The sequence below is a fragment of the Coenobita brevimanus genome, chromosome 71 (assembly GCF_032717465.1).
Source record: "Coenobita brevimanus isolate Jiangsu-jjx chromosome 71, ASM3271746v2, whole genome shotgun sequence".
Lineage (NCBI taxonomy): Eukaryota > Metazoa > Arthropoda > Malacostraca > Decapoda > Coenobitidae > Coenobita > Coenobita brevimanus.
In genome coordinates, this window is record NC_137024.1 from 55,194,152 (window position 1) to 55,219,151 (window position 25,000).

The following is a 25,000-nucleotide window of genomic DNA, read 5'->3' on the forward strand; positions in this document are numbered from 1 at the left end:
AGAAGGAAAAGAGTGTTAAAAGGAGGAAGGAAAATAAGACTGGAAACAAGAGAGGTTGAAGGAGAGATGGAGGCAGACAGGCTTGTGAAACATGGAAACAGAGACAAATGAGAGAGAGAGAGAGAGAGAGAGAGAGAGAGAATCACATAGGAAATAAAGAACCGACAAAGAACAGAAAAAATAATAATAATAATACTTTAAAAGGAATGAGCTTGATAGATATGAGATGGAAGGAAAAATGAAGAAAAGTATAAGTAAATGAATAAATGGGGAAGGAAATTGGGAAGGGAGAAGTAATGGAAGAGAAATGGGTGTGAAAGTGATGAAAATGGTAGGCCGGTTTAGAGAAAAGTAATGGAAGGAAAAGAAAAGGGAAGAAAAATAGGAGAAGAAAATGAAGGGAGAGGTAATGGAGAAGGAAAATGATAGAGAGATGGATGGAAATGAAAGACCAGTTAAGAATTATGGAAGCAAGTCAAAAAACGAGGAAAGGGGAGAAGAAAAGGGATGGGAAAGGGGAAAAAAAGAGGGAAAGGGGAAAGGAAGAAGGAAAGGGGAAAGAATGGGTAAGAGAGAGATGAATTGTTAGGCAAATTAAAGTATAAGGAGAGAATAATGGGAAAAATGAAGAAATGGGAAAAAAAGGGAGAGGGGAAAGGGAAGTGACAAAACTGATAAAAGAAGAAAGGGAAAAGGAAAGATGAAATTTTGAGATCTGTTGTGGGGGAGAAAAAAGAATCAAGCGATCAAATAAAAAATAAAGAAGGGGAAATGGGACGGGAGAGGCAGCTGGGAATTCTAAACCAGATTAGCGTTTTATTAAAGATTTTATTTCCCCTCGTTAAGCAGTAAAATCTCCCACATTTGTTCCCTACCATGATCTCCCTCCCTTCCCTTCTTTCCTTCCTACCCCATCCTTCCTTCCTTCATTCCTTCCTGCTTCCTTCCTTCCCTCCCGACCTATTTCCCACCTTCCTTGATTTGCTTCCTTCCTTCTATCAGTCTGCTTTCCTCTTCCCCCCACTGCTTTCTTCCTTAATAATTTCCAGACTTCCTTCTCCTTCCCTACGTCTCTCCTTTTTACTTCTGTCTCTATTCCCTTCTTCCTGTTTACTACTTTTTTCTTTCTTCCGTTAATTTTCCCTTATTTCTTCCCATTTCCTTTCTCCCTTTCCACTTCTCAGCTAATCTTTCTTAATCTTTCTTCCAACCTGCCGTCTTTTCATATTTTCTGTCTCCTCACATCTCTCTATACTTTTTACCTCCCCATTTCCTCTCCCGTCTATACTTTTTACCTCCCCATTTCCTCTCCCGTCCATATATTCCCCCTCCACCCCACTTCCTCCTTATCTACCTACCGTCTTACCATCTACCCCACTTGTCTGATTGTCGCTTTGCTCCAGCCTTCTGCCTTTTTTTCTTCTTGTCTATCTGCTTAACTCCTTCTTTCCTCTCCTGCCGACCTACGTTTTTAGTTCTTGCCTACTCGCCTACCTCTATTGCTTTATTTCACCCTTCCCTGCCTTTCTTTATTTTGTTATTCATCTTATTTACCCATTTCATCGTCTACCTCCGACTCTTGTAACACTCCTTTTTTCTTCTTCTTCTTCTTCTTCTCTCCCTCTTTTCTATTCCTCTGTCCTTCTCTTTCTTTCGCCATTTTTATTGCTTTCTTTCCCATCATCTTACTCTTTCTTTGGCCACTCTCCATCTTTTTTTTTTTTTAAGCCTTTTGTCCCTCTCTTTCCTTCGCCACTCTCACAACTTTCCATCTTGTTATCGTCTTTTTCTCACATTCCCTCTTTCACCACCCTACCATCCCCTGCCGCCAGTGTGTTATGAACCTGCTATCCCCCTTTCCCTCTCTGCCACCATTCTGTCATCCCCCTTTCCTCTGCCACTCCCCTATCCTTCCACCACCCTGCCATCACCCTGTCATTGTCCCTCCTTCCCTCCCACCACTCTACCATCTTTCCCTGCCGTATCACCCTACCATTCCACCACCCTGCCATAAACCTGCCATCCCCCAGCCGCCCGACCCCCCTGCCACCCGAGTGCTGAGGCTGCGTGTAAAGACCGTAGCATGCTGACACTCCTGACGGCGCTGACGAAGGCGGCAGGAAGGCAGGCAGGTTTATTGAAGACACACCACCACACTACGGATGGGGGAGGTGAGGGAGTGAAGGAGGGGGATGGGGAGAGTGGGAGAGGAAGGGGAGATGGGAGTGATGGGAATGGGAGCTGAGAGAAAGAAGGCGGGGAAAAGAGGGTGTAATTTAGGAATAGATATGGGGAAGAGGAATGAAGTGAGGGAAGGGAAATGCGAAGGGGGGAGTTGTAGAGGGAGAAAGGGAGAGTAAGGGGGATGGGTGAGGCGCAGGGTCTGGTAAGAGGGAGGGGAGTGAGAAGGGAAGGTTTAGGAACAGGGATAGGAAAGGGAAAGAGGGGGATGAATGAGTGTAGTGGAGGGGAGTCAATCGTACACACACACACACACACACACACACACACACACACACACACACACACACACACACACACACACACACACACACACACACACACACACACACACACACACACACACACACACACAGCGTAAGTTTGTAGTACAGTAAAATAAGTAACCTTGCACGTAAGTAGGTTGCCAGTGGACCAAGGAAGGGGGGGTAGGGCAGGGGGAAGGGGGAGGGAAGGGGAGGGGGACGGAGGAGGAGAAGGGAGGTGTCAGGAAGAAAATATAAGGACACAGAGGAGGAGGAGGAGGAGGAGGAGGAGAAGGAGGAGGAGAGGAGAGGGGGAAGAGGAAGATGAGGAGGAAAAAGGGAAAACTACGCTGAAGAGTACACAGAAAAGAAAGACGGAAAGGGAAAATAAATGAGAGAAAACATAAGCTCCTTGAAAATGATGATGATGATGATGATGATGATGATGATGATGATGAGGAGAAAGAGAAAATCGAATGAAAATCTGGCAAACATAATGCAGCAGGAGATGGATGTGGAGGGAGAGAATAAAATGGAGGTAAAATGGGCTGATGGATGGAGAGTGAGATGGACAGTCAGGAGGAGGAGGAGGAGGGGAGAGGGAGGAGGAGGAGGAGGAGGAGGAGAAGGAGGAGAGGGAGGTGGAGGAGAAGGAGGAGGAGGAGGAGGGGGAGAAGGAGGGGAAGAAGGAGGGGGAGCAGGAGGAGAAGGATGATGATATGACGACGACGATGATGATGATGATGAGGAGGAGGAGGAGGAGGAGGAGGGGGGGAGGAGAAGGAGGAGGAGGATAAATAAAATCGTTCCACATCAGCCTGAACAAATAACAAACTTCATATTACAGAGCCAAAGAATTTAAAAAAAGATCAAAGAGGGGAGATGGAGAGTCAGAACGCTGGCAGGTACAGTTCAGATCAATAATTCGTTTACACTATTGAGAGTTCCAAACTAATGAAGCGATGTTCCAGCCTGTTTGATCATGCTATTGTTAGTGTTGATTAGTTTGTTCTGACCTAATTAAGATTGGGCACGTATTGGAGACGTGTGTAAAGAGACTATTGACTGGAGAAGCGGGGGGGGGGGAGGAGTATAAGCATATGTATGTGGAAATTGAAATGTTGAATGGAATGAGATCATGACGAACTCATTATTATTATTATTATTATTATTTTTATTATTATCATTATCATTATCATTATTATTATTATCCTCTGCCTCCTCTTCATCATCATCATCATCATCATCATCATCATCATCATCACATCTGCCTCTTCACCACCAAATTTACCACCACCACCACCACCACCATCATCATCATCATCATCATCATCATCATCATTATCTACCTCCTCATCACCACCCTATTTTCTGATGGGTAATGGTTATCCTGCATGCCACGTTTTAGAGCCCATTCAGCATGAGGATGGAGAGGCTAAACACTACAGTCTCGTGGTTCCACAAATGGGTGTCAGAAATTATTGGTTATACACCTTCGCTCTCTCAATTTTAAGAGAGAGAGAGAGAGAGAGGGGTAAGGATGTTTGCATGGAAGATGAGAATATTCTGACGAGAGGATGAATAAGGGAAGGGAAAAGGGAATGAAGATGGAAGGACCAAATATTGAGGGATGGAAAAGAGAGAAGAAGTGCTGGAATGGGATAAGGAAGAGATAAGAAATACAGAAGAGGGAAGATGATAAGGGAGAGAATATGGGAAGCAACAGAACGAAAGAAGTTTATAAGGAACATTATTAAATACACTAAGAAAAAACGAGAAGAAGGTGAAGGAAATTATAAAGGAAGGAAAAAAAATGGAAGGAATGCTAACAATATTATAGTAAAAAAAATAATGTAAGTAAAGAGTGTAACAAGAACGAACCATTTTGGAAATATATTAGATTTGGTTATAATATGTAAGAATAAAAATACGAAACAATAAGACGAACATGATAAATTTTGATAATGGATGATATGAAAGTGATAGAAAACAAGATAATTAGATGTGCTAAGAACCAGAGAGAGAGAGAGAGAGAGAGAGAGAGAGAGAGAGAGAACAACGACCCATAAAAAGGTTAAAAGCGGCACTCAAGCAACAGCTGCAAACCCCCCTCCTCTCTCTCTCTCTCTCTCTCTCTCTCTCTCTCTCCACCCCGAGTCAACGCACGTAAGGGTAGGAAAAGAGTTAATACTTCACGAGGAAAGGTGAATAAGTGAGGTAGTGTGAGGCCTAGTGCAGTTGAGAGAGAGAGAGAGAGAGAGAGAGAGAGAGAGAGAGAGAGAGAGAGAGAGAGAGAGAGTTTATAGAAATGGAAGAGAGAGTCTGACTGAGTGGGAGGGAGTGGGGGAGTGAGGGAGGAAATAGAGACAGATGGATGGAGAGAGAGAGAGTTAGGGACAGATTGACAGATGGAGAAGCTATGTGTAATATTAATGTGTCAGTTTGCGTGTGTGTGTGTGTGTGTGTGTGTGTGTGTGTGTGTGTGTGTGTGTGTGTGTGTGTGTGTGTGTGTGTGTGTGAGAGAGAGAGAGAGAGAGAGAGAGAGAGAGAGAGGAGGGAAATTGGTGCTGTGTGAGCCATAATAGATTCAATCCCAAGTTTTGTCAGGCGTTTGGAGTAAGAGCTGGATCCATGTAGATCGTCGAAGTGTGTGTGTGTGTGCGTGTGTGCGTGTGTGTGTGTGTGTGTGTGTGTGTGTGTGTGTGTGTGTGTGTGTGTGTGTGTGTGTGTGTGTGTGTGTGTGAGAGAGAGAGAGAGAGAGAGAGAGAGCTGTGTGTGCCATAATAGATTCAATCCCAGAGTTTTGTCAAGCGTCTGGAGTAAGAGGTGGATCCTTGTATATCGTTGTAGAGAAGCAGGAATGGAAGTAGGCAGGCAGGCAGAATTGGAGGCAGACAGGCAGAATTGGAGGCAAACAGGCAGGAAGGCAGACGGACGAAGACAGGAAGGCAACGACGTAGGCAAGCAGGCAGGAACACGTGCAGTCAGGCAGGATTTGTTACAGAAGTTAAGGCAGACAGGGATGGACAGAATGGAAGCTGTTATGAAAGTAGGCAGGCAGAGAGGAAAGGGGACAGGCCAGCAGTTTAGAGAGGTAGGTAGGTAGGAAGGTAGGCAGAAAGACAGGAAGGGGGATATGCAGGCAGACATTCAGAAAGGAAGGTAAGCAGGCTGGTAGAAAGACAGGCAGAGATGGAAGCAGACAGGCAGGCAGGCAGGCAGGCGGACAAGCAGTAGAATATTTAAAGAGACCTGAGTGAGGGGGAGATTGAAGGCAAGGAAAATATGAAATAAAATTGAGAAATACGAGGAGACGAAAAGTAAACAGAATTGATGAGAAAGGAAAGAAGATAGCATAAGAGTAAAAATAAGGGAGAGAAGGAAAGTGAATGGGTATTGCACTGAGTGAATAACTGAATGACGGAGGAAGATGATGGGATGAGAAGAGTGGAAGTAAACAGAATTGGACAGAAAGCTGAGAACAGTGAATGAGAATGAGAGAGAAGGAACGGAAAGTAAATTAGTTTGTGAGTTGGCGTTTAAGTAAGGGAGGAAAATGATGAGATGAGAGGAATGGGAGTAAAGAGAGGTGCAGAGAAGGAAGCATACACAATAAGAAGATTAATGAAAAAGGACAAGAAAAAGAATAAATTGCTAGGTAAATATATGAATGGGAATAGAAAGCGAGAAAAAGAAAAGACAGAAATCCATTAAAAAAAGATGAAAAAACACTTAATTATGAAAGACAGGGCAAGAAGAGGAGAGTAAAATTGCGAGTTTGTTTAATTATGTGCAAGAATGGAAGGCTATTTATACGAGAGGAATAAAAGAAAAGATAGGAATAGAAAGAAAAAGTTAACAGCAAAATGAGGGAAACTAAATGTAGAAAGGAGGAAAAGTCAATTAAAGAAGGCGGAATGTTAATAGCAAAAGATTATAATAAAAAAAACAAGAGGAAAGGAAAGGAGAGGGAACTGGTATGTGAGAAAGTGAGTGAGTGAGTGAGAGAGGGTTAGAATTGGTAGAGGTAGTGAAGGGATGAGTGGGTGAATGAGTAAGTAGTTGAAGGACCGAGCAGGACGGCAGAACAAGGCAGATGAGGAATATAAATATGCAGGGAGTGTTGTTAGGCAGGACAGGCAGGCAGAGAGAGAGAGAGAGAGAGAGAGAGAGAGAGAGAGAGAGAGAGAGAGAGAGAGAGAGAGAGAGAGAGAGAGAGGCAAGTTGACATTCAGGGGAGACGAGGGGAGGCAGTGAGGCAGAAGTAGAGTGACAGGCAGGAAGGGTAAGGCAGGCAGGCAGAGTGATGTGAGAGAGGCAGAGAGAGGGAGAGGCAGGGAGAAGAAAAGTAGATAGGATGGATGACAGAAGGAAGGAAGATAAGCAGTGGCTGAAAGGAGAATGGGAAATTTGGTTGTGTGTGTGTGTGTGTGTGTGTGTGTGTGTGTGTGTGTGTGTGAGAGAGAGAGAGAGAGAGAGAGAGAGAGAGAGAGAGAGAGAGCGAGAGCGAGAGAGGCAGCACTGGAGTGGAACAAACGGGCTCTTGCTTCTCGTTCCAGATTGACCCTAGTTGTTGTTATTGTTGTTGTTTTGTTGTTGTTCTTGATTTTTGTTGTTATGATGTCACCAATATCAGCTTCACCTCGGATGTTAATTGGTTTTTGGATATATGTGATTATTTTTACTTTTATTCTAATTTGCCCTAATATATATATGCTTAGAGTCAACATACATATCGTGCTTCCATGCTGTGTGTGTGTGTGTGTGTGTGTGTTAGCAGAGACCACCTTGCAGACTCAGATTTTCAGCCACATAATAATATCCTCTCTGTTAAGGATTCGAGGTGACATTAACTTCTCTGGTGTTGGTTAATTTTCATTGTTTTCATGATGTCCTCAATATTATGGTGTAACTGAGAAAAGTCCCTTCAGCTAAAGGGACAAGTCGTTTTCTATATATTTTTTGGACGTGCTATTTATTATATCTTCCTTTCCTGTTGCTTCTGTTAATGTGGATATTTTTTTTTTTTTGAGGGGGGGCTTTATGATGTCCTAGAAATTATAGCAAAACCGAGAAAAATAATATCAGTTAATGAGATGGCATGGTTTATATAGCTATTATTTAAGGTTGTGGTTGCCTTTCTTTCCTTTATTTTCGTCTAATTTTTGTCCCTGTGTGGATATCTTTTTTTTTTTTTCTGCAATGATGGTTTCCAAATAATTACAGATTTTTAGAAACATGTTTCATATAAAAAGGGGTTATTTGAAAAAGTTAATGTGATTTTTATGGGTTGCTAAAATTTGTACTTGCCTTACTTTCTTTATTTCAATCTTATTTTTAATTTTTACAGTCATTTTGATGTGCTAAATATTATAGCATAGCTGAGAAGAAGAAGAATTATCAGTAAAAAGGTTGCTTTAGTTTTGGAGTTGTAAAAATTTCTGTTTACCTTTTCCCCTCCCATTATTTCCCTTCGGTTGGTTGTTCCTGTCTGGATATCTTTTGTTTTTATCGTTATTATCCTGACCTAATTGTTATCGACACTGCTGTTACTGTAGTTGTATTGCGGCACCTGTACTATTGTATTGTGTGTGTGTGTGTGTGTGTGTGTGTGTGTGTGTGTGTGTGTGTGTGTGTGTGCCCATCTGTGTGAGTGTGTTTGTCTCTATTTGTCTCTATTTTCACCCAGGTAAATACGGCGCTTGTGTTTGTTCTTCTTATTGGTTTCGGTGGAGTTACTGTTATTGTCTGCGTAATTGTTTTTTTTTTCCTTTTTTTTTAGCCCCCTTTTTCGCTGGGGTCGACGTGCTTTGAATCCCATCGCGTTTTTTTATTTTCTTTTTCGTATTGGTCACCATGGTTATATATATTTATCTTTGTGTGCTTTAGTCTCTTTTTTTATTATTATTATTATTATTTATTTTTTTTTTTGCATTGGTCATTGGTGTTTTTTTTTCTCTCTCTCTGAGAACGGAACAATTATATATATATATATATATATATATATATATATATATATATATATATATATATATATATATATATATATATATATATATATTTACATATACATATTGGTCTTTATCCTTTTTATCTGTATGGGACAGTAATAATATTCGTTTATGGAGTAATTAAGATCTTTTATTTAATTTTTCGATGACATCTCCTAATGAAATTGTTAATGAATGCTACAACTCTCCCCTTCAAATCGCAAATTATTAAAAAAAAAAATCATGGTAACAAGAATGAAATATAAATAACTTCATCTTTTCAAAGTATTAGGCTGCCAGCTCTGGACATGCATTAGCTAGCCCGTTCTCCATATCCCGTAGTGAGCCACAGTTCAAACCAGGGCTCACCGACAGCCATCACATATCACCACTTAGACACTGATATCCGCCACTTCTCTTGTGACATACTAAGGATGTGGTGGTGTGAGGGGATGCGTGTTGGGGATGTGTCGGTGGGAGGAGTGCAAGAAAATAGGGAATCCAATTCTCAGATTATTTTCATCATTAGACCGGATTTGAACCCACATACCAAATCGTTTTTACATAAGTCTATATTTGTCTTCATCTACCTGTCTGCCTATCTCTCTCTATCTGTTTTAATCTATCTATCTATCTATAGTTATCTATCTATATATCTCTGTATTTATCTTTGTATCTGTATCATGTATATGTAATGCTTATAATACATGTGTGAATATATATATAAATCTTTCCTTATTTTCTTTTATCTGCCTGTCTGTCTGTTTGTTTTATTGTCTGTTATTGCTGTCAGTTTATACAGTGTCTGTCTGCAAAAATATCAAACTACAACACCGACCTGTTTCACTTTGGCAGTTTTCAATATGTATGTGTGTGTGTATGCATGTATATAGATAGATAGATAGCTAGGTTTATATTCTCCTTCCCTTTTCTCTTCCTGATCGATAGATAGGAAGATAGATAGTTATATTCTCCTTCCCTTCTCTCTTCCTTGATCGTCCCATTTTTCCCCTGAACGTTCTTCTGTACTGCCAATTTTGTCAACCCCATTTTTCCATCCTCCGTATTTTGCTTCCATTAGCCATTCTCACGCATGTTTTATTTCATTCCTTTGTGCTTTTGTTTTAATACTTCTGATTTATTCGGAGCGCGCGACTTTTTGCTTCCTATCTTAGCGACAATTATGTAAAAATCAGGTTCATTCCCTTTGATGCTATATTTTGGCTTTTGGCTTTCCTTGCCTACCTGTTGTTTTCATCCTCCCTTTCCTCCATTTTCTCCCTGCCATTGATCATACTTTTGTTTTTATTTCCTGCTGTTTTCTCTCCAGTGTTCTTTCCATTCATCTCTCTTCTTCATTCTTCTTTCTTTCCTCTCCTGATCCCCCTTTTCATATTGTGTACACTTTATTTTAGTCAGTATTTGCTATGCCCACTTTCCGTTTTCCATTTAAGTTTGTCTTTGTTTCATTTACAGGTTTCTTTCCTCCTATTTCTTTTTTTTTTTTCTTTCTTTTTTTTTTTTTTTTGCAAGTCGCCGTCCATTTTTCATTCCATCTGCAATTTTCCCCTTTCATCTTCACTTTCATCTCCTTTCTTTGTTGGTCCTTCTTTCCTCTTCTAATTCTCCTTTATGATTTTTTTTCTTCTGTTACTTATACTTTCCATTTTTTCCTTCTGTTTAACCACACACACACACACACACACACACACACACACACACACACACACACACACACACACACACACACACACACACACACACACACACGTCCTGAGGTAGTCCCCCTTGTGCTTCTGGTGAGTGATTGGCTGGGTGGGTATTATGCTCTCTCTCTCTCTCTCTCTCTCTCTCTCTCTCTCTCTCTCTCTCTCTCTCTCTCTCTCTCTCTCTCTCTCTCTCTCTCTCTCTCTCTCTCGATCTTGTCCAACTTAAGAGAGATATCTTAATGTGAGGGGATTAACGAATGCGCATCATATTAACTCCCTCAAAAAAAATCTCTCCAAATATACATAGTTCTGTGGACAGGAATAAAATAGAGAAATTAGCTCTATACTTGTGCTCCTCTCACACAATTAGGAGAGAGAGAGAGAGAGAGAGAGAGAGAGAGAGAGAGAGAATTTTCGTAAGAATAAAACTGTAACTACACAATCTATATAACTTTTAAGGCACATATAGTATTGGATTGGATTTCTGCTTCAACTTTCTCTCTAATCCCTCTCACTCTCCCCTCTCTCTCACTTTCACACCCTTCCATATTGCTTTTAGGCACTCAGTTCCCACTCCTTCTCTCACACTATATAAACTCCTTTTCTGTTTTCTGTCTTTTTCTTTCTCACTCCTCTGTCTCATCCTTTCCCATCGTATCCATTTTCTCTCTTTTCTTTCTGTCTTTTTCCACTCTTCTTGCTTTTATTATCTCCTGTTATTTCTCTCGTTCTCTAAATTATTCCATCTAACTTTCACTATTTACCTCGAACTCTATCTCTCTCACCGAATTCACTCACCTCCTATTTTCTCCACACTCCTAACTCAATTTTTTACGTTCACTCTTCTCACTCTGCACTCTTACTCCTGCACTCTTCTGCGTTTGGGTACTCATCTCCTACTCAGCGTTTCTCATTCATTCTCCTTTTCACTCTTCTTACTTCGTTTTCCTCCTCTCTCATTCTTCTCATTCCCCACCCTCATTCTTATTTACCTTCCTGTTTTTTTTTGTTTTTTTACATTTATCTCCCTTGCAGCCTTCATCACCCTCTCCATTCGCTCTTTATTCATTATCGTGTCTTCATTTTCTTCTCTCATTCTCTTCGCTCCCCCTTTTCACACTTTTTACCCTCTCTCATCTTGCGTTCGTCTATTCATCTCCCTATCAACCTCCCACATCCTTTCTATTCACTGTACATTTTTCACCTCTCCGTTAAATTCATCCATTTTCATCCCTTTCACTCCATTTCTCTCTCTTATACACTCTTGCTTTTGTCCAATCGTCTCCCCATCCACCTCGTCATTCACTGAATTTTTTACGCCACTCCATCGGTCACTCTTATACACTCTTGCTTTTGTCCAGTCATCTCCCCATCCACCTCATCATTCACTCTATTTTCGCTCACTCCACTTTCCTCCCTTCATTCACGCTTTCAGCTCGACTTGTCCTCGCCCTCCTTCACGTCTTTAATCACTGCCCAATCTCATTTTTAGCCACCCTCCCTCGCGATTATGTCATTTTTACTCTCACCCCTCTCAGCAGTATTCATGGTCCCTCCCACTCGTCCCTCTTTTCTCACCGTTCTTTCCCCTTCCCTTTCCTCTCTCTCTGTCTCCCTCATTCATCTCGCTCACTTCTTCCCTCACACCTTTTCCTTCCCACGCCTTCTTTGCCTATCTTCCTCCCCCTCTCACTCATCTCTTGCGTTCTCTTTCCTTCCCCTTCCTCTCTCTCTCTCTCTCTCTCTCTCTCTCTCTCTCTCTCTCTCTCTCTCTCCTTCCCCTTCCTCTCTCTCTCTCTCTCTCTCTCTCTCTCTCTCTCCTTCCCACATCTTCCTCTCCCTTCTCACTCACCTCTTTCATCGTCGATCCTTCTCCTTCTCATTCGTGTCCCCCTGTCTCACCCATTCATCTCTCTCACATTCACCTTCCCACACCTTCTTCCCCTCTCTCCCTTTCCTCTCTTCACCCCACTCATCCCTCTCACCCGTATTTACCACTCACCCCGTCACCGCTAACCACTCGCCCACTCATTCACGCCGCTAACTTTACTCATTCAACTCTCAAAATTTTCTCGCTCCATTCACTTACCTAACCCTTAAATCTCTCTTTCCATCTTCATTCACCTCCTCTTACCCACCTCCCTCATTCAGCTCACTCATCCTACTCTGGGGCTGGAGATGGACGCCTTCATGTGGTGACACCGATATGGCCGAGCTGTTCTGCTGCCTTGTTATATAAATGCTCCTCAACTCCATCCCTATCCCCTGAAGGGAGAATGGTGAGGTGCAAGAGGAGAGCAACTTCAGCCTGTGGTCCATTACTCTTCTCTCCTCCCCTCTCAGTCTCACCCTCTCTTCCCAACTGAACCTCTTTTACTTTTACAGCATTTTCCTTCCACCCAAACTTTTCTTCCCTCTCAGTCTGCTCTTCCCACTCAGTCTCCCCTCCCCGCTCTCCATCCCAGTCCTCTATCCTGTCCTCCCCACTCTCCTCCCCAGTCTCCCATCCTCCCCTCCCCGCTCACCCAACCTCCTTGCCAAGCCACCCATTCAACCTCTTCCTCTTCTTCATCTTCTTCCTCGCACTTAACCTCTTCTTCCCACTCAACCTTTCCTGCCTACTCAGTGTGCTCTCCCCACGCTTCCCTCCCTCCTGGTCAGTCTCTCCTTCTCATTCGTTCCTCCTCTTCTCTCAGCTTTCTCCTTCCTCATCTTCATATCTCCTCCTCACTCAGTCTCTCCTCTGGCACTCCCCCTCTTCTCTCCCTTCCTCCAACTTCCCTTTGGCTGGCTATGGGGGGTAGTGAAACGTGAATGGCAGACTCCGTAGAGTTTCTGTTGAGACATTCACAAAGTATGGTAATGTATCTCGCTCTCCCTGCTCCCTTCACTCGCTCTTCCATTCTCTCTCCGTTTCCTGTTTCTCTTTCCTTCGTTCTCTAATTCCTCCTCCTCTTCCTCTCGCTCCCCTCTCGCCACTTTCCGTTCTCTCTTCTTCATTCTCTCCCTCTTTTCTTTTCCCTCTGTTTCCTCATGCCTGTCTCTTGCACTCATTTATTCTTCCTCCCTCTTTTCCCCTCCTTCTCCCCCCCCCCTTTCTCACCGTACCCACCTTTTTCTCTGCCTCCCTTTCTCTCTCTCTTTTCTTCCCTTTAATGATCCTTCCTTACATGCACCCCATCCTTACCCTTCTCTTTTCTTCCTTTCTCTCTCTCTCCTTCCTTCTCGTGCCTTCTCACTCATGTCTCTTTAATAATATGCTCCTTCTTTTCACTGTCTTTTGTTTTCCCTTTTCCTTTCTCCCTTATTCTCTCCTTCCTAAATTCTTACGTGCTGTCTTCTTACTTCTCCTCTTTGTCTCTTCTCTCCCTCTCTCTATTTTTCCCTGTCTTTATCTCTGTCCCTCTCTCCCATCGCTCCGCAGTCCTTCATATTTCTCTCTCTTCTTCCCCTTCTCCTTTCACTCTCTCCCTCTCTTCGCTTATCGTGTATTTCTCCTCCCTCTATTGACGTCTCCCTTCCCTCTTTTTCTTCTCCCCCTTCTTATCTCTTCCTTTCTTCGTTCCCCTTCTTTGTCTGTCTCTCCTTCTTCTTTCATTTCTCTCTTACTTTCCTTCCTCCTCCTCTCTTTCTCTCAATCTCGCATTCCTTTCATTTTCTTTTCCTTCACCTTCTCTCTTTTCTTCCCTCACCTTCTCTCTCTCTTTCTTTACCCCTCTTGGGCGTCTCTCTCCCTCATCCTTTTTCATCCTCCCACCCTCTCCTACCCTCTCACTTCTCTCACTTCCTTCTTGCCCAAATCTTCGTCTCTCTCTTCAGTTCCCCTCTTCCCTCTCCCGTTTTCTTTCTTGTCTTCTTGTTTTGTCGAATTAATTTTCTTTACCACCCAACCAGCAGTTTTCATCCTAATGTCCTCATGTGATAAATTACTCTCTCTCTCTCTCTCTCTCTGCCTATTTATATATCTGTTTTCATTACAAGATCCTTTATTATTCTATCCCACAAAATCTCTCATGGTTAAAAAAAAACAGCATTTTGAATTATGGATAATAATTCGCACTCATTTCTCTTTATAATTCATATGTTTTTCTGAATTGCGTTGGTTCCTTTCATGTTATTTTTATTTATTCATTTGCTTTACATTAGTCCTTCCTAGTTTTGCGTTATTTAATAATTCGTTTAATTAATTCAGTATTTTTGTCTATCTGCTTTTCCTCTGTTATCTTTTCATCCATATTTTCTTCTTGCACTCACACTTTTATTTTCATTCCCTATATCTCCCCTCCCTATTCTTTCACACCCCATTTTCCTCCCCATCTATACGTTGCATTATACTTTCTGTTCCTTCTTCCTTCTACTTTGTTCTCTCTCTCTCCCTCTAACTCTCTGTTCACTCCTTCCTGCCTCTTTTCTACTTCGCTCTCCTTTTCCTTCTTTTACCATTCCTTTGTTTCACTTTCTGTATCTTCCCTACTACTTCTCTTGCATTCCAGTCTTTTTTTTTTTCATTACTCTTTTCCTTTTTCCTCTTCACCTCATCTTCTTCCCCCTCCACTTTCACCTCTTCCCTCCCCCTGCTCTTCTTCCTCTTCCTCCGTCTTCCTTCTCCTCCTCCCTCCAGTTTACCTCCCACCTCTTTCTTCTCCTCTTTCCTTCCCTTTAACTCTGCCACGAATCACCTTTTACTTCCTTCCTCACTTCTCCCCCATCCATTCACTCTGATTCTCTTCCTCCCTTCCCTCCCTTACTTTGACCTTTCCCTCCTGCGTTCCATATAAAGCTTTCTCCTCCGTCAGTCCACACACTTTCCCTTCCATCAATCCATCCATCCATCTATCTATCCATCCTTCCATCCATACTTCCATCCTTCTTTCTTTCCTTCCTTCCTTCCTTCCTTTATTTATCCCTCCGTCCCACGCACATATTCTCTCCGCCTCCGTTCCTTGTCGCCCTCTCCCTTTGTCTCCTCCCCTCTCATCTCTCTCTGTTCTTCCTCCCTCCCTCCTTTCTCCCCTTCCTTCTCACCCTCCCCAGTAATGCTCACTTGGTTCGCCTGTCTAAACATTTACCTCGACTTCATTGGACCAGGGACAAACTTTTCCTTTCCCCTTTTCTCTCCCCTCTCCCCTCCCCTCCCCACCCTTGCCTTTCTTCCTTTCCCGCCCCTCTCCTCAATCCCTCCCTCTCTCCCCCTCTCTTTCTCTCTTTCCCCTTTTCACTGCTCTTTTCTCCGCCTCTCACTCACCTCACTCCTTCGCACCCTCTCAGTCTTTTTCTCACGTCCTCTTATATTTCCCTTGGTAATTCTCTGTCTCTTACATTCTCTCCTTCCCTCACATACTGTTCTCTATCCTTCACCTCTATAGTCTTATTTTTCCTCTCTCTTTTCCTCTTTCCCTCTCCCTCACTCTCACCCTAATCTAATATTTCTTTTTTACCTTTTCACCCTATTCTTGTTTTTATTTCTGATCATCCTCTTGATTTCTTATCCATCACCCTTTCTTTCTTATAATTATCTTTATTGTTCAGTCTCGCCCTTTCCTCCTCTCTCTTTCTTCACCCTATCTTCAAGCTTCCCCCTACCTTTCACGCCCTTACCTTACCACACTCTTATATCCTACTTCCCACAGTGTTATTGTGTCTAATTCTTCTTTCTTCCTTCATTCGTTTCGCTCACTCTGCCTCTTTTATAACTCATTCTGCGTACCTCTTTTAACCTCACTCATTCTCCTCGTTCCTTCTGTCTACAGTTTCCCACGCCCTGCATCTCACTTTCACACACTACCTTTTACATCCTCACCCTCAGTCTCTCTCTTTCTCACTTTCCATTACTCTGTGTCCTTCTCCCCCATCTTTGTCCTACACACTTCGGCACATCCCTCACCCTTCATCCCTCCCTCATCTTACTCCCCCATTCCTCTTTCACCTTTCCTTTCCCCTTAAACCTTTCATCTCGTTGCCTTTCTCTTTCCTCTCTCTTTCATCCTTCAACTCCCACACTCTGCCTCACCCTTCCTCTCTCTTCCTCCTGCCTCACCATTCCTCCTGCCTTCCCCGCCTCTCCCTCTCTCTCTCTCTCCCCCAGCAATTCAGCATTCGTCCCTGTCTGGCTCTCCCTTTGTGGTTTTTCGTCATTCCCCTCTGCTCCCTCCGCCCTTCATGTGTTGTCCTTTCTTACTTTATTTTTCTGCCTCTTTTTAATGTTTCATATTTTTCATTTTTAGTGTGTATGTGTGTGTGTGTGTGTGTGTGTGTGTGTGTGTGTGTGTGTGTGTGTGTGTGTGTGTGTGTGCGTGTGTATGCATTGGTTCGGTCACTTATTTATATATCGTTTATTCGTGTTTTTTATACTTCTTTTTTGACTGACATTTATACATCATGAATTTTTCTCTTAGGTTATTTTTTTATTTTTTTTCACGATTGCTTGTTCCTTTCACATTGCTTTTATATTGGTAGTTTTCTTTCATGGCTAATCTTTTATTTTCCATACTTTCATGATTTATATTTATTCGTATGTGTATATGTTTTTTTTTTTTTTAATACTGTCTTTCCTTGCGCCTCTTCCTTGCTTGCTTCGTGGGATTTTTTTTTTTCGATCTAAGTCTTTTCACACTTTTCTGCTTTTTCAATATGTTTTTTAGCCTTTTTTCTTGGATTTTTTTCGTACAATTTTTTTCTTTATGATTTCTGGCCCTTTTATTTCTTACTGATTTTGTCTTACAGTTTATGTTTTGTTTTATTTTGTTTATGATCGAGTAGCGTCATTATTTCACACTTTCTTTATTTGTGTGTTTTTGCCATCGTTTCTTACACCCATTTTCTCAGAGGTTTACGTGTTTCTCCCAAGAAGTTTTTATGGTGACTGAATTTTGTGGTGTTTTGTATTGCTTTCTTTCTCACTTCAATCATTCTTAGTTGTATTTTCTTCAATTTCTTCCAGTTTTCTTTCTTCACACACACACACACACACACACACACACACACACACACACACACACACACACACACACACACACACACACACACACACACACACACACACACACACACACACACACACACACACACACACACACACACACACACACACCACGCCGATAATACCCATCTGTGTTGGTCCTCAAATTTTCCCATAGATTTTTCAGACTTTCTCCAATTCACCATTTTTCATTGGTTGTTATTCCTTCCACGCTGCTCTCTCTCTCTCTCTCTCTCTCTCTCTCTCTCTCTCTCTCTCTCTCTCTCTCTCTCTCTCTCTCTCTCTCTCTCTCCTTTCTACTGCCAGTTTGTTTCTTATATCTATCTTCTGCATTTCCTAACGTCTTCACTCTATTAAACTGTTTCTTTCATTGTACTGTATTACTTGCACTGAGGAAGGCGGTGGCCAAGTGGTATAGGAATGGGCTGGTGATCGTGAAGCTGTGAGATCGACCCCGGCTCAAGAAGAGAATAGGATTAGGCTGAGAGTGTGTCCCTTTACTGCTGTTCCATAAGATCTACCAGTATGTCATAACAACACCCTCATTAATACCACAACATCGCTCATGAGAAAGATAATTGCCGCCGCCAAGGAGGTGATGTTTTTGTCGGCGTTTGTTTGTCTGTTTGTCTGTCTGTAAGCACACCGCCGGATTAAGGGGGGGGGGGCCCAAGGGGCCCGGGCCCTGGGCCACCCACCAAGAGGGGGCCTCCCACCAGAGCAACTTGTGTTCATTTCATTTCGTGTTTATGCATTACATATTACAGCATTGGATGAATAGTCCCCGTTCAGTATTTCCTAACTAAAAGTGTCCTATTTATATATTAGGATTTAGGTTACCAGTCTGTGGTGTATGCCACTGGGGGAGTTGGCGGATCCGGATCCGGATCCAAGTCCTGTATCCACGATCTGGATCCTGGTCCCTTTTAATGGCATTGGCATTGGTGGAAGTACTGTATGTGCTCTTTGAATACTTTCTAGTTTGTAGTGAATCTTAAGTGTAGACGGCCCGTTATCAGTGTCTGATTAGTGACAAGAGAAGGTGTATATACTGTCTGATGCTGTGTAGTACCGCGAGGCCTTAGGGACTCGTGAATGTCGAAACCGGATATATAAAAGAAAAACGCTTTTGAAGTTCTTAATCCTCTCGGTCACACCCTCACCTGCCGTACAAGCCCACCTGCATCATTCCCACCTGTCTTATTCATGCTTCACCCCTCCACCTGCCTCACCCCTGCCTCACTCCTACCTTTTCTTGTTTACCTGGTGGAAGGCATTTCAACGGCTTGCCTTTCTTCCCACAGCCCGTTTTCCTTAATTTTTCCTCTTTCCCCACCCTTTTTTTCCCTTTCAACTCTCTCCTTCACTTTTTTCCTTTCCCTCCCTACCTGTGTTTCCATCCTTCTTTGTCGTCTTTTTCTCCTCTCCTTAATTTTTTCTTGCTTTTTGACCACCGCCCCCCCTTTCCCCCCCTCTTTTTCATCGCTCATTCCTGTCTTTTCTCAGTTCGATTTGTCCTGCGTCTCTCTCTCTCTCTCTCTCTCTCTCTCTCTCTCTCTCTCTCTCTCTCTCTCTCTCTCTCTCACCTTTTATCCCTTTCCTTCTTTTATTCCATCATGCATCCCTTTCCATTCTTTCCCACCTCCCATTTTCCCTCTTATTATCTTCTTCTTCCCTCACATTTCCACCTCTCCTCTTACCTCTGTTTCCTCTACTTTTACCTATTTATCCTGTTCCACTTGTATTATCCATCGTCTTCTATTTTCTATCCCGCCATTCGTTTCCTCGATTTTCTCATCATTTCTTTTTTATCCTGCTTCTCTCTCTCTCTCTCTTTCTCTCTCACCTTCTATCCATTTCCTCTCTCCCACCACTCCTCGTGTTTTGCTTCTCCCCTTTTCGTCATGTTTTTCTTGTTCCTTATTACTCGTTGTCTCTCTTCCCTTTCTGTTACCCTCTTCTCCCTCCCACGTTCTGTTTCCCTTCTTCCTGTCTTATGTAAGCCTTGCACTCACTTTCCAGTTTCCATATCCCACTGCCATCTCATTCCACTGACTTCTCATCTCTCCTCCCATCTTCCCTATCATACCCCATCGTCATCCCCATACCTTCTCTATTTTATACACTCTCACATACCTCTCCTCACCTTCTCATACCGCACACCCCACAGCATCACTTTCACCTACTCACTATCATCATCTTTACATCCCCTCGTCCCTACCTTTACCAACACCCACCCTCATCCACCTACACTTCCCCACCCACCTACTCTTTTATCCTCCCCCACCCACCTGCATCCTCAACCCACCTGCACTCACCCACTCACCTAAACACTTCAAACTTCCCCCTCCTATACTCCCCCACCCACTAATTCCCTCACCTACTGTACACCCATCCACCCACCTACCTTGTTCGTCCATTTATACCCACCCACCCACCTACATTTCCCCCAACACCCTTCTCCCACACCCACCCACCTACACACTTCTATCCTCCCCAGCCACCTACACCCACCTACACTCCCCTATCCTCCGCCACCTAGCCTCTGTGTTGACCTGATTCACCTGGCACTTAATAATTGCTTAGGTGGTTGCCGCAGGGTGCCAAGGGTAAATAGTGGTTGTGCCTTAACGAGATGAGCTACGCTGGTAGTTGTGGTAGGTGTGATGGTGGTTGGTGTGGTGGGTGAGGTGGTTGTGGTTGTTGTGGTGAGTTTGATGGTGGTAGTGTAGTGGAGGTTGTTGTGATGGTTGTAGTTGTGGTAGTGGTAGTAATAGTGATACCGTAGTGATTGTCGTAACAGATAAAGTAGTAGGAGTAATAGTGGTGGTGGTGGTAGTGATAACAGTGGTAGTAGTCATAATATAATAATAATAATGCTAATAATAATAATAATAATAATAATAATAATACTAATAATAATAATAATAATAATAATAATGCTAATAATAATAATAATAATGATAACAATAATAATAACAGTGGTAGTGGTGGTAATAGTAATTATAGTAGTGGTAACAGTAGCAGCAGCAATCGTGGTAGTACTGGTGTTACTGGTAAAGTAGTAGTAGTGGTAGTAGTAGCAGTAGCAGTGGTAGTAGTAATAGTAATTGTAGTAGTAGTAGTAGTAGTGGTAGTAGTAGTAGCAGTGATAGTGGTAGTAGTGGTAGTGATAATGGTAATGCAAGAGTGAAGGAAAGTAAAATAATGAAAATATATAGGAAGTCAGGAAGGTAATGGTGGTAGGTGATTTTTATTAAGATACAGACGCCGGGAGAATGTTGGTAGTTGTGGTTGGTGATGGTAGCTTTGAGGGTGAAAATGACAATGGATGGTGGTGGTGGCGCCTTGTGTGTGGTAGTAGTTGAGTAAAGTTGGTAGTGAAGGAATGTTGGTAGTTTAAGTTGATGAAATGTTGGTAGTTTTGGTAGTGGAGGAATGTTGGTACTGAAGGGATGTTGGTTATTGTATGTGTTGGCAGATGGATGAAATGTAGATAGTTGTTGGTAGTAAAGGAATGTTGGTAGTGAGGGGATGTTGGTAGTTGTGGTTTGTTAAAGCTTGTGTAGATGAATGAAATGTTGGCAATTGTTGGCAGTAGGGGAATGTTGGTAGATACGGGATGTTGGTAGTTGTATGTGATGGTAAATAGGTGAAATGTTGGTAGTTGTTGGCAGTAGGGGAATGTTGGTAGTGAAGAGATGTAATGGCAGGTAGATATAATAGTGATAGTCTTTATAATAATGGAATGTGGTGGCAGCAGTGGAAATAGATGAAATAGTGATAGTTCAGGAATTTTCATAGCGATAGTTCTTGTTTATCGGACATTGATACTACCAGCTGAAAATAATATTGTCAATTACGAGAGAGAGAAGACGAAATTTTGAGTCAAGTTTAGATGACAAGGGGGTAGTTATGACGGCGAATTTTGAGGTGGCGTGGGAGGTAGCGACTTAAAATCTATATGAATAAATGTTGGCAATTTTGGATGCGGTATGAAGTGTTATGGTAATTGTTTTTCTGAGTTATATCAATTTTCGGCAATAAAAGTTTTAATTACAGACACGCAACTAGGGAAACGCCGCTTCAGAGACTATGGCGCCTTATCTAGCGGTGGTCGTAAATTGAGATAGTGTTTGCAAAAGGAGTGATGGAAGTTGTCTGTTGTTTTAGTAATTGTATTCTGCTTATCTTGGCCCGGATTGTCGTCCTTTTGCAGTCAGTTTCACGTAGCTCAGAGGCAAATTAGTAGCAGTGGTAGTAGTAGTGGTTTTACTAGTAGTTGTATGTAGTAGTAGTAGTAGTAGTACTAGTAGTAGTAGTAGTAGTAGTAGTAGAAGTAGCCTAGTAATAATAATAATAATAATAATAATAATAATAATAATAATAATAATAAAGAAGAAGCAAACATCAGATAAGACAATGGTGAGACGCTATATCCTTTCCATAACACTTCTTCATGACTAGCAGCATATTTTAGAGTACATCGACTGTTACAATTCAGCATTCAAGATGGAAAGATGAATATTTTAGGCTAAGTTAGAATACAAAGAGCATGGAGATAGAAGTGTTAAAATTGACTTCATCCTCCGATTTGTATTTGTGGTTTAAAAATACTGGTACACTTCAGAACGATAAATTGTGAGACAGTGAGCAATGAATTCTGGAACTCAGTGAAATTCTTGATATTCGGAACCAAACAGTCTTTTCAGAATATCATGCAAGTTCCACAATTGTTCGACCGAAAAGTGTAACGAAGCGATATTATTGCTGGCAGACGCGCTAAGGTTTCTGTATTTACTCTTGCCTATCCGTCTATCTCTCTCTCTCTCTCTCTCTCTCTCTCTCTCTCTCTCTCTCATCAGCAGAACTAACAGAGAAAACTAATATTAGAGTCGTAATGAATATCTGTTGTGATTTTTTTTTTTAGTACATGAATTAAATTTTTTCGTGAAAGTATATCTACATTTAAAGACACAGAAGTATAAATTGCACAACTTTAGGGAGGTATGCGCTCTACTGAATGCCTTTTTTCTTGTAAGAGTGTTGGGAATATTAATGACAGTGTGATATATCAGTAATGGATATAATAATTGTGATAGCAAAAATAGTAGTGATCGTAGTTATAAAAGTTAATTGTAAAATGAGAGAGAGAGAGAGAGAGAGAGAGAGAGAGAGAGAGAGAGAGAGAGAGAGGAACATAGAGGGATGGAGAAGAAATGAAAAGAGGGAAGATGGAGGAAACGAGAAGGATGAAAGAGGGAAGGAGGAAGAAGAGACAAGGGAGAAGAAACGAGTGGCTGGGAACAAGGGAGAGGGAGGTGAGGAAGAGGAAGGAGAACTAGAGAGAGAGAGAGAGAGAGAGAGAGAGTAAAAGGGAAAAAGATACAAGAAAGAAACAGAAGAGAAAAAGAAATAGGAGAAACTCATCTTGAGCGAAAGAGAAAAAGAGATGAGCAGACGAAAGGGAATGGGAAATGAAAGGAATACCGAATGAAGATGCGGTGAAAGATGGAGAAGCAGAGCGAATTTTTCTTTTTATATATACAGTATATGTTGGAAAAAAAAACAGAGAGGAAAATGAGACAGTAAACAAGAATGGAAGGAAAGTGAAAAACAGGAAAAAAAGTAAAATGTGGGACAGCAGTTTCAGCCAGAGAGAGAGAGAGAGAGAGAGAGAGAGGGAGAGAGAGGGAGAGAGAAGTAGAATGTAGGACAGCAGTTTCAACAAGAGAGAGAGAGAAGAAAGAGGGAGCATTCGACTGGAAGTAAAAGCTACCACTGTGAGATGAGAGAGAGAGAGAGAGAGAGAGAGAACGTAGATGATGAGTGCATGGATGTATAACACTTCAATAGGTTCTTTGCTGATAATTTCCACATTGTTTTATTTTTCCCCATTATTTTACTTCCCACTTCCTAGAAACAGTGGGAGGATGGAATGTAATGGGATGATGATGATGATGATAATTCCATTCACTCTCCCTTCCTGTTTCTTTTAATCTCCTCACTTGCCCTTCCCTTACAAACTCCTCCTCCTTGCCGTCTGTCTCCCTACCCCCTCCTCCCTCTCCTCCTAAATCGTCTTCCCCTTTCCTGTCTTCTTTCTTCCCCTTCCCCTCCCCCTCTCCTCCGTCCTTCCCTCTCTCGTTGTCCAAAGTAGACATATTCTTTCCGTCCTTCCCCTCGAATGACCTCACTCACTCCACCATTACCATCAATCTCTTCTCTTTCCAACTCCTTCCTTCTTGTCATCCATCCTTCTTTCCATCTTTCCAGTCTTCCTTCTCTCCATCAGTCCTTCCTTCCATTCTTCTTCACATCCCTCCCTCTCTCTTGCCACGCCATCATGAGTTTTGCCCTCTCTTCATAGCTGCTTCCCTCCCTCCATCCTTCATTCCCTCCCTCCATCCTTCTTTCCCTCATATCCTTCTTCTTTCCATCCCTCTTTATTTCAGTGTCTTCATTCTTGTTTCCTTCCATTCGTAGGTCTTTCTTCCCTCCAGTTTATTCCAGATTCTTTTATCTCTCTCCCTCCTTCTCTCACTCAGTTCCTCTTCCGTTTCTTCCATCCCTCCATCCCTCCACACACCTTCACTCCATACTCGCCATAGTCTGTCACAGTGGAAGGATAGGTTATAAGTCAAACATCTTCTCCACCATCCATCCCTTCCTCTTTCTCCATGCCCTCCATGTTTCTCCATCCTTCCCACTTTTTCTCCATAGTCCCCCCCCCCTTTCCTTTATCCCTCCAGCTACGTTCCTTCATTCTCCATCATTCCTCTTTTTCTCCACCCCCTCCTCCCATCCATCTTTTCCTTCTTTCTCCATTCCTTCGTACTTCTTCCATCCTTCCCTCTTTTTCTCTACCCCCCCACCCCACCTTCCCCTCATTCTTCCACCCCTCTTTCCTCCTTCCCTTCACCTCTCCACCTACCTTCTCTCCATAGTCGCCTTCGTCTGCCACGGTGGAGACATACTTCCAGTCAAACGCCTTCACCACCTCCACCATGGCCATCGCCTGGAAGTTGTCTGGGGGCACCACGCGGCTGAAGTACTCGAAGCGGGACTTGTCTGAGAGTTCCGTCGAGGTGGAGGCGTAGCTGATTTGGGGGATCTGTGAGGGAGAGAGAGAGGAGGGGGTGAGACGGAGAGAGAGAGAGAGAGAGAGAGAGAGAGAGAGAGAGAGAGAGAGAGAGAGAGAGAGAGAGAGAGTACTCGAAGTAGGGATTTGTCTGAGAGCTTCGTCAAGGTATTGTTGTAACTGATTGAGGTATCTGTGTGTGTGTGTGTGTGTGTGTGTGTGTGTGTGTGTGTGTGTGTGTGTGTGTGTGTGAGAGAGAGAGAGAGAGAGAGAGAGAGAGAGAGAGAGAGAGCTATTGGCTGAGGAAAGAAAAATACGAAGAGATTTGGGTTGGGAGAATTTGTGACGTGATTACTGGGGGCATAGTTTATCTAGGGTATCAGAGAGAGAGAGAGAGAGAGAGAGAGAGAGAGAGAGAGAGAGAGAGAGAGAGAGTGAGAGAGAGAGAGAGGAGAGAGAGAGGAGAGAGAAGATTGAAAAGGGGTTAATACAATGAGCTGCAAGGAATATTAGGGGTGAAGGAAGGCTGTTAACTAATAATGGGTATAGGGGAGCGTAAGAGGGGATGATGATGATGGGAGAGGAGGAGGAAGGGAAACAGAGAGGAGGAAAGATGGAGGGAGGAAAGATGCAGAGGGAGGAAAGATGCAGAGGGAGGAGGAGGAAAGGAGAACAGTAAAGGAAATGGAGGAAGAGGTGAATGGAGTTAGTTGTTGAGAACTGAAGGAATGTTGGAGATGCAGCGAGGGAGATGG

At 42.6% G+C, this 25,000-nt stretch overlaps 1 protein-coding gene across 1 annotated transcript in view; it reads right to left on the minus strand.

The window, feature by feature from the left end:
* Positions 1–25,000, minus strand: part of LOC145406784 (metabotropic glutamate receptor 8-like) — a 315,468-nt gene that overhangs the window by 161,194 nt on the left and 129,274 nt on the right. Inside the window, exon 3 of the mRNA XM_080277881.1 lies at positions 24,099–24,278. Within this exon, the coding sequence (XP_080134007.1) occupies positions 24,099–24,278 (180 nt within the window). The remainder of the gene's footprint in view (positions 1–24,098; positions 24,279–25,000) is intronic.